The 11,168-nt window shown below is 31.5% G+C and overlaps 1 protein-coding gene across 1 annotated transcript in view; it reads left to right on the forward strand.

Annotated features, from left to right (window-relative positions):
- The window catches only part of DPP10 (dipeptidyl peptidase like 10), a 117,809-nt gene that overhangs the window by 38,974 nt on the left and 67,667 nt on the right, over positions 1 to 11,168 (forward strand). The window contains exon 6 of the mRNA XM_031029028.2: positions 874 to 981. Coding sequence (XP_030884888.1) covers positions 874 to 981 — 108 coding nt within the window. The remainder of the gene's footprint in view (positions 1 to 873; positions 982 to 11,168) is intronic.

Below are 11,168 nucleotides of genomic sequence, written 5' to 3' on the forward strand. Positions count from 1 at the left end.
CCATCACCAGGCTAACCCATCCCCCCACCCCCCTCCCCTCCAGAACCCTCAGTTTGTTTCTCAGTGTCCGTCGTCTCGTCGTCTCTCATGGTTCGTCTCCACCTCTGATTTCCGCCCCCTTTCATTCTTCCATTTTAAAGACCTGCAGAAGAAACCATAGCAAAGCCTTTCTTTTACCGTTCGTATAATCACTTTTGCTAATCCAATAGGAAAGAACGCAGTGCAGGCAAATCCATTTTCTTAATGTTTGCCCTGGAGCAAAAGGAAAGCAATCTATACGTATAGCTTCCATCATTTAATTTTCAGAAAATTCTATTGATTTAACATGCCACTAGAGTTTAATTAAAAAAATCATCAAATGGGCATTTGTGTTTGTGTATTTTTGGAGGGGTGAACAGTGAAGATGGAAAGTTTGAATTAAATGATTTTCAGTGGATTCCTTCCAATTTTGCAGCCTTTTTGTTCTGTGTTTTTCAGTAAATTTGTATACATTAACAGAAATGTATGTTCAAATAACCAGAGTTGCTGAAATATTTCAGAAAACATATATTAAAAATTGTATGTTTTTTGTAAACCATTCATTAAAGAGCTTCTTATGGTAGTCCAAATGAAAGAGACAGAAAGGGGAATGATGGGGAGTAAGGTAGGGAGGAATGGGAAGTTATTATTTAATGGGCACAGTTTCTCATTGGGAAACATGAAAAATTTCTGAAGCTAGATGGTGGCAAAAATAATTCACATTATTTTTAGAGATAATTAACCATTTCACAAACCAATTCTAAATAAAAAATGGCATAACCCATGCTTGAATTAACAATGGTTGGCAGCACAAAGCACAATCTCGAGATTGTTATATGCACTTTTGTGTTTTAGAATGAGGAGCCGGTGTTTTCTAGAGATGGCAGCAAATTCTTCATGACAGTTCCTGTTAAGCAAGGGGGCCGTGGAGAATTTCACCACATAGCGATGTTTCTCGTCCAGGTCAGTGCTGGCTTCTTCTCTGTTTGCTGTCATTGCTGTGATGCTCACGGAGGTACAATTCTTGTGGCATATTCTGAACCTGCAGTTAATGCCTATGAAGTCCAGCCATATATTTAACCCAAGGACTAGGTTTCAGGAGGAGGAGCCCCCTCCACAGCTATAAATTCAAACTGTAGCTTCCCACAAAAGAGTCTCAACTGAACTCAGAGAATTTAGTGAGTCACACACGTATACGAAAAGGTGAGAGCCTTGGGATATAGAATTGAATACATGAAAATTTTATCCAACCCCTACTTTCATAGACTTGAGGGCAAACTAGAGAAAATTTTTCATTCAACAAATATATATTATTTATTTTGTACAAGCAGTATTTTCAAGGTGCTACACATGTTTTAAAATCTTGAAGCAAACTAAATGTCCATCAAAAAGTTGAATCCGTTATTGTATATATACCCTTACAAGGAAATATAATGCAGATTTGAAAAACTAGGATAAAGATACAGAGTCTGTGCTATATTTTTATAGACATTCTGATAAAAAAGGAAAGGGTTATTTTTCCTTTAAATTCCAAATGAGTTAACAGTTAACAATTTATACAGTTTTATCCAATTATTAAAAAATTAGAGAATTCAGAAATGGTTGAAATAAGACAAGGTTAATGAGTCAATTTGAATGTAATGGTCAATAACAAATATTCATGAGAACTAGTTTCCTTCACAATCAAATAAACATCCTAGTCTCATGTAGAAGATTATTTATAAAGATAAAATTGTGTGGATAAATTGGAATCCTCTAGAAGAGTTTACAAACCAACTAGCTAAGAATCAATTTCATACTTACAAAATATAGAGTAAATATAAATGTGCCTAAATATCCCTAAACGACCTGGCTACTTTTATGCCATTAGAACCTTCAAGCCTTGTGCATATTCTCAAAATTTTATCATTATCTACATACATATTTATGTTCGGCAACTCAGTGCCTTGAATTCTCAAAATCTTGTGTTGGTAGTTTAAAATTTAACACTTGTCTAAGGTCTGTACCTATTAAAATAATTGTCATGACTTTAATTTTAATCAAAGCTGAAATAATTTGGAACATGTATAATTTCTACAATAGAGATGTAGATTAATTTTCATAGTCTATCATTATAAAGTTGGAAAAACAGGTTATAGACTAATATATAATGTGATCTCATTTATGTCCTAAATAAATGTATCTATTTATATATGCATAAACTTTTTGAAAATTTTATATCTATTAAAATGATTATATCAGACAGGTAGGACACAGGGAACTCTTTTTCTTTTTTCCTTTCTTTTCTTTCTTTCTTTTTTTTTAATGTGAACTGGAAGAAGCTTCGCTAGCAAATTGCTCTACCTGATTAACTCTTGCGAGCTAATAGTAAACTTTGTTATAAATACTAGGAAGATATTTTGGCCAAAAATAATAAATCACACTTCCCCAATCTTAAAATTGACTGTGACATTTTATTAAATTTTTAAACCTCAGTATTTTATATTCAAGAAGTTGTGTGAAAACCCAGGTGATCAAAAGTACATACAAATTGTATATATTTATAAGATAGGGAATGAAGGATGGAGAGGGATATGTAATGCATCTTTATATATACAATTCCAAGAAGACAATCTATTCAAGTTAAAAAAAGAAATAGCGTCTTTTAAAAAGTGTGGGATTGGCAGGGAATGGGGGTGCAGATGCGGGCATGTAGGAATTGAAATATTTATGAACCTAATATAAGTTCCTTTATAAGCCTTGGGAAGAAATATCTTCTGCCCCTATCAAATGATCCTGACATGCAGTCTAATTCATTATTTCTGAAATGTTCAGAACTTCATAGAGCAGGTGTGTTTACTTTGTTCCTCTTCTATATGAAGATTATAACAAAGTTTTCATTGAAGTAGAAAATATTTTGATCTATTCTGGTTGCAGTTTAGAGAATCTGTGGTTTGCCTCACTGAGAAATAAACATGACTGCATGATTATTTATGGATATTTTGGCAATGTGGATGAAATTAATCTACTTTGTTAATGAGTTAGAGGTTAGTGGTTAGACAAATATAAGTTATACCTAAGTCTACACACCCACACAATCTTAGAAAATATTTGAATTCCTTTGCCTCATTTTTTTAAATAGTTTACAAGAAAAGCTCTTTTATGATTACCAAATTGACGCATATTCTATAAAGATTTGTACAATTCTAAGCTGAATTAACTGAACTAATTTAAAATCAAACGCAATTTTGTTACCCCACAATCTCACACTATAAATCAATTGGTGCATATATATATTTCTAATCCCTTTTAACATTAAAAATATTTGATTTTCCCTTAAATATTACAAAGCACATATATGTATTTGTAATATTTAAAGAATAATTTATAAGCATTTTCATATCATTTATTATATTCTTAATATTTAATATTATTCTTAAGTATGTTTTAATAGCTGTTCAACATTCTGCCAAATAGATTTAGTATACTGTTTTTAAATGAATCAATTTTAATCATCATTAAAGTTACTCTAATTTTGATACTAGAAATTATTCAGAGATAAACATTTTTTTTTTTTTTTTAAAGATTTTATTTATTTTTTGACAGAGAGAGAGCAGCGAGAGAGGGAACACAAGCAGGGGGAGTGGGAGAGGGAGAAGCAGGCTTCCCACGGATCAGTGGAGCCCGATGCGGGGCTCGATCCCAGGACCCTGGGATCCTGACCTGAGCCGAAGGCAGACGCTTAACGGCTGAGCCACCCAGGCGCCCCCAGAGATAAACATTCTTATACATAAATATTTGTGATTATTATCACAAAAATATATTTTAAGATATCAAAAGATACCTAGGCAAAGCATATATGTACATATGTATTTGTTTAGGTTTTGATATGGAGTTCCAAACTGACTCTCCAAAAATAGTATAATACTTTACAGTCTAAACAGTAATGCATACTAACATTGATGACTTTTTATCCTTTCTTTCTTCCCTTGACATGCTGAAAGTGAGAATTGACAGGAACAGAGGGTTTGACAGCCAGCAGTCAGGATGACCACCCTTGTAGTATTTGATGCTTAGCTATATTTGAGAGCTTCCTCACTGACTGAAAATATATTTGTTTGAAGTATCTTACTAAATGAAATTAGTAAATTTTTGTAAACATTTTGCTCTCTTTCACAATGAATAGGTAGATAAAAACTATTAATTAGAGGCCAGGCTATAAAATTACTCTTGCAGGCCATTTTGTTATAAAGTGTGATGGTTGTCATTATAAATATTTTAGTATTTTTTTTTCTCATTTACAAAGGTGATTGATCCTTACTAATGTAATTTCAAAAAACAGAAGTAGAAAGAATTTATGTAGTTTCCTCCTTTTAGACAAGTTTATAATTTTATGTAAACTATAGTATTTCATTCTGATATTTTAAATTATAATTATAAAGCATACTTTTCCCATAATGCTACATAATTTTGAAAAACAATTCTTTAGAAGATTAATATTTAGTTGACTGGATGTAGATACTTAACCAGTATTATTCAGTGTATAATTCAGTGGCAATTTGCTGTAATTATATCTGTCACTGTACAAAAAGCTACTTTATATTATAGATTATTTAGTTTTGATTAACAAAACTGGAATTCCTGCATCAAAAGTAAAATATTTCTAAGCTCATATATACATACACTAATATATATACACTAATATATATGTATACATATATCTATATGCATACATATATATTATTTTTTATTTCTAGATTACTTTCAATATATGTGATAGCAGAATTTCTCCACTTTTATATGTTGCATTAGAGACAATATTAATAAAAATAAAAATTGACTTTTCCAAAAATCTATATAAAGTAGTTGTTCTTTTGAGTAGAATATGCAATATGCAATATTAATATCAATCTAGTTCCTGAATCAAACAGTGATGCAGAACTTCTTTACCTCAGATCATTAAACTTGTGATTGCTTCATAAATGTTCCCCTTCCTCATCCCTCCGTGGTATTCCTTATGTAGACCTTTAACTTCTGAGTTGCCCTATCTGGAACTCTAATACCCCGTATCCTGTAATGCAGGCTGCAGTTAAGTAAAAGATTTTTGTCAAAGACATGGCTACCTTTTTCTCTCAAATATGGAGTAAGCAGAGTTTCAATCATGTTAAGTGGTTCAAATTCATAAACATAAAGAATTGCCCTGTCATCTTCCTAAATTGTGTTAAATGAAAAATTATATATGTTGGTGAATCCATTCTCTTTCTCTATGCAGCAATAGAAAATTTTGCTCATGAGAGCTGATGATTTCACTTGGAACAATTTTAAATGCCATTATTCATTACAAATACTGTAGAAAATGGCATGCCCCCAATTCACAATTCTATCATCTAATCAACCCAATAAATTTTTTTTCATTAAATTACACTATTGCATCTGATTAGGACATTGTCTGAAAACAATTAGCTCACCTCATGTGATAAATAGACAGTAAATTAAAGCATGCTATTTTTAAGCACTACAATATTTCACTTATTTAGAAGCTGTAGAAGTTCAATAGAATTTAATATAAGAAATTTGAATGAACAGTGTGTAATCAGGTAAAAAGCACATGCATTATTAAATTTTCACTGATACCAATATCTTTCAAATTTTTAAATAGAAATACAAAATTAATATTTAATTTTTCTGAGTAAGAGAAAATCTATACCAATGCGAGGAGAGGTATCTGATGTCTAATTGTGTCTGATGTTTTCCTCTCAAATTTTACTTTATTTGGGAATAAAAACACTTTACCTGCATCCTAGATTGTCATCCGTCTGGTGAAGGAAATTATTAGTTTTATTGCTGTTTATTCTAAAATTAAAAGTGAAATACGAGTTTAATTTAAAGTATGTTGCCATGTTGCCCTTACCAAAAGTCCACTGTGCTTTTATATTCACAATCATTTTTTTCTGTTCTACCAAGTTAATATAATAGAGACCATAGTTACTTGGAAAGAATTATTGTGCAGTAAAAATGATTATTCTTTCCTGCTTTGTTAAATTATCTTGGCTGTGACTGCTTGTCTTTTGAAGGTGGATTGAAAACTGAGATACAGACACCTCCCTTGTAAAGACTAGTCAAGTTCCTTGGTATTTATTTTGAATTTACTATATGGCCATCTACTATATCCTGATTTATATTGGAATTATTTACCTGAAGTCCAGATCAAAAGTAATATGTTCATTGCTATGACATAATCTGATATGCATTAGTGGAAAATAGTTGAGTCTTATAAATACAACTATAGAACTATAAAAGATAGGTTATGCTATTATATGTGAAATGAGGTTCAACTTATTCTACAGCCCAGATTTTCCCTAGTGTATATAAAGCAAGCAGGGCAATTCCAGATGCTTGAAGTGAAATCCAATGGTTGTGAGGTTATTGTTAAGGCTTCCAACGTGAGAACTTTTGGTCCTAAATTAGAAGCATAATATTTTTATGCTAGATACATTATTGAAATTAATAATGTGCAGTTTTTAATCTTGTGTATGTTGTGTTCAGACATTGTTTCAAGCATTGGATTTTTGCTCATGATCACTTTTAATGTGGATACTCTTCTATCCTTGAACACACACCTACAAATAACAAAATTTTCTGAAAAAAATATAATCAACCTAGAAATCTCTGAACCAAAAGCATTTCTAGATATGTACAAATATAAAGCAAAATTTCTTTACCTTTTAATGTTTTGAGATGTTGTTCATCTTAAAATTGGGCACCAAAGATGCACTAAAAACCTTAAGATCTTAGTATCCTGTCCATGTCTCATTCAAAGCAGGGTCTGAAAATGAGTAAGAGAAACCATCTATTGGGATGTTGACCTGTGGGAATTTGGCTATTAAATATGTGACTTCAGAACTCTATGTAAGCCTTTTGGCCTGTGCCTGCCTCAAATCACAGAAATTTGGTTTCATCTTTGCATTTATACTTTCATTCAGCAAATACTTATAAAGTGCTATAATGTGTCAGTATGAAAAAAAAAATGTTAAAAAAGAAGTCATATGTTTGTTGTTGACGTTAAAAGCTAGAAGTCTAGAGAACTCCCTTTAAAAACAAGGAATAGATGGGGCGCCTGGGTGGCTCAGTCGTTAAGCGTCTGCCTTCGGCTCAGGTCATGGTCCCAGGGTCCTGGGATCGAGTCCCACATCGGGCTCCCTCCTCGGGGGGAAGCCTGCTTCTCCCTCTCCCACTCCCCCTGCTTGTGTTCCCTCTCTCGCTGTCTCTCTCTCTGTCAAATAAATAAATAAAATCTTTAAGAAAAAAAAAAAAAAAAAAAAAAACAAGGAATAGATGATTTAGGGAGATGTTGAAATACAGACATGTACCAAGAAGACATGGAGAATTTTTTGAAGGAAAATTCTATTACTACATAGATGAAGTGGAGTAGAATGCCCTTTTAGTTTTGCTTCCAATAGTATGGCAAAGTTGATGTTATAATAAAACTCTCCCACATGAAAAAGCCCCAGATTCTGGATATATTTATACCAAAAACACATGTGAAGTATTACTCAGCTAATATATTACAGTTTCTAAAGACATTGCAATTGAATTAGAGGTGAGTTCCAACATTTATAACTGTCTCAAAGCCATACATTTGGAAATAAAATATAATTTCTGCATTATTCATGGTGGTTTAATAGGACATATATACATTATATCATATACATAGATGTAATATATAATCTATAAAAGGAAATATGGAATATATAAATTAACATTCAATATCAGAATTTAGAAAAATAACAAAATAAATTCAAATGAAGAAGGAAGAAAATGAGAAATACAATAGTAGAATTTAATAAACTAGAGCAAAGGTAAATGAGGCTTAGCAAAACAAGTATTCGGCTCTTTGAAAAAAAAAATTAAATCTATAATGTCTACTAAGTTTAATTTAAAAAGTAGGAAAACTCCCAAAGTATAAGTAATGAAAAGGAAGCATAACTGCAGATTTAAAAATGTGTTTTAAAATACTATTAATAACTTCATGCCAACAAATTTGAAAACTTGAGTGAAATGAATAAATTCTAGAAAAAAAATTACCAAATCCGATTTAAGAAACAATCTGATTGTCCCATATTATTAAGGAAATGGAACAGTGTTTTAAAATGTCTCCACATCAAGTACAGGTGGTTTTCAAAGGTGGGCTCTATCAAATATTCAAAATATTCAAGAAGCACACATTTAAATTATATAGAAACATATTCAGAAAATAGAAAAAGATGGAATAATTTTCAGTGTATTTTATGATACAGGTATCATATGCAAAACCAAATAAAAACAGTATGAGAAAAGACAATTATAGGGCACTTAAGAACTCCTAAATCAAATAGTGGCAATTGAATTCTTCAGTGGATTAAAAAAATTACTGTTACTTTTCACACAGGAATGCTAAGTTTGATTAAAATTTAAATATCTATAATTTAATTCACTGCATTTGCACCTACATGAAAAGATATAATCGTCTTATAGGTGTAGAAACAGCCTCCAATAAATTCCACAAAATCCATAATCAAAGAGAAATATAGGAACAAAGACAACTTCTTTAAAGTCATAAAGGCATTCACCAAAAACTTAGCTAATTTACTGAAGTCTACAGTGGACCATTAGTTATATTCCTTTTAAAAATCAGCATTGAAACTCTGTATATTGACAGCTGGTAACCAGACTTAACCTGGGGATCATTTCCTAATGTGTAAAAATATTGAAACATTATGAGGTACACATGAAAGTATAAGATATTTTATGTCAATTAAACTTAAATAAAATAAATAAAACAAAAATAAAATTTTAAAAATAAAAGTCAGCGTTGAGACAAGGAATTAAAGTGAAGTACCTTGACTATGCACAAAGCCAAATATGACGGTTTTTAAATATTACCACCTAAGAAAGACAGAAAAAAAACTTGACAGAGCCATTTCTTGAAATATTGTTGGAGAAGGGAAAGGTGGAAAGTAGAAACTAGTGATAGAAATTAAGGACCCTGCAAGGGGGAAAAAAAAATGTGTGTGTATATATATATATATATAAATAGGGACCCTGCAGGAAATATATATATATGCACATATGGCTATCAGAAAATATGCATCCACTCCTAATGGTGCTGCCTTAGGGTGCTCCTTGGGAAACAAGTTCTTAGGGTTCTAGAGATAGTATTCCTTAGGGACATGGCTCCTTAGGGTACTACTAATAGAATTCTAGTGGGTTATCTAATCTTTTACCACCCTTATGCATCTATATCCTAGAAAATCTAAGATTATTTTTTTTTAAAGATTTTATTTATTTATTTGAGAGAGAGAATGAGATAGAGAGAGCATGAGAGGGGGGAGGGTCAGAGGGAGAAGCAGACTCCCTGCTGAACAGGGAGCCCGATGCGGGACTCGATCCCGGGACTCCAGGATCATGACCTGAGCCGAAGGCAGTCGCTTAACCGACTGAGCCACCCAGGCGCCCTAAGATTATTTTAAAGAAGAAAATATAGCTGACAACAGATATGCAAAGTTACTATATGAGGTAAACATAAACTGAGAATAAAAAATATTCAATAGATAAAGATACCCCTCCCCCCAAATCAACGATGAAGCAGAAGAATACAGTAACATAATACTCCCAAAAGAATTAAATATCACCAAATAAGCACTTGTATATATAAAATTATCAAATGTGAAACTTAAAACTCAGAAAAGTCTTCATAAAGTAGAAAGAAAAGTTGTAAACCAAATAACAGATTTCAGGAAGTACAAAATAGTACAAAATAGTAAATTAATGGAAAGATGACCAAGACTAAACAGATATCGTTGAAAATATACTAGTGGGTATCAAGAAGATAAATGGAAACAAATGAATAAACAAATGAAATAAAATGGAAAGGATCAGAAATAGCTAAGACAGGGAATATAATATGAAATAATATGAACAGGGAAATAATATGAACATAATAATATGAATATGACATTTAATTGGATTTCTTAAAAAAGAGAAGCAGAACAGAAGAGAGACAACATTTAAAACCGTAATCCAGCAATAAACCAAAACAACACAAATGGTCAAGAAACAAAAGATAACTTTGGGGGGGCTGGTAAGAGCATTATTAAAGTTATTAATACAACGGTAACGCGTAAAACTAAAATAAAAACCTAGCACTAGATTTCAGAAAATTTAAAAATTACAAAAAATTGCTTACAGCAAACTCATTAAACATGATATCCATAATAAATATATAAAATATGATAGAAGTTTTCAAAAGGTATCAGTCATACCCATTAAATGTTATCTGGCTTAACTTATGTACCAAAATTTTTAAGAAAATGTTCAGATGTCTTCTTGAAATTAATGCAGTTCAACCTTTTTGAAAATACACATTTAAAACAAAAGGAGTTAGAAAGGCTAAATCCTGATGCTGGACGAAAGAGCTTTCATGCCCCAAAGCATTTAAAAAAGAGCAGAAGATACTTTTTTTTTTTTTTTCAAGGGCACAAATTACAAGGAGGGCATAATAGTCAGAAATGTCTGTCTGCGCCTCAGATAGTGCAGGAGCTACCTTCACAAGGTGAAAATGCACACAAGCTACTTGGTATGTGGAAGCCTTCTCGTACCATCCTTAGTCTAAAGTGAATCACATTATACGATTTTTATATGTACACATATATAAGTTGATTACGTTATATAATATATATATTATATGAACACATCCAAATAAGAGATAAATCCTTTTCAAGTATACGGGGAACATTGACAAAAATTGAATGTGTATTAGTTATTTTAAAGGCTCATTAAGTTTTATAAAGTAGAAATTATAGGAAAGCATGCTATGATCACAATGTAATAAGCCTAGAAATCAAGAATATATTTTTAACAAGTTTTCTGGCTAGAAGACTTTTTAAAAGTAAATCCAATTAAACAATTCCTTGGAAGTTTCAAATCTGCAAATTTATAAAATAGTAATAACAGTAACAAGAATGACAATACCTTCTTAAGAATCAGATGTCAGAATAAAACTCATAGCTATACAAACTTTAACAACTAAATGGAAGAATGCAATTAAATGAGTTGAATTCCTAACCCAAATGGCTAGAAAACTATCAGCAAAATCAGACAAATTTAGAACTAATAAAAAACAATAATGCTTG

This window comes from Leptonychotes weddellii, chromosome 3 (genome assembly GCF_054177405.1).
Source record: "Leptonychotes weddellii isolate Sample4059 chromosome 3, ASM5417740v2, whole genome shotgun sequence".
NCBI classification, from domain to species: Eukaryota; Metazoa; Chordata; class Mammalia; order Carnivora; family Phocidae; genus Leptonychotes; species Leptonychotes weddellii.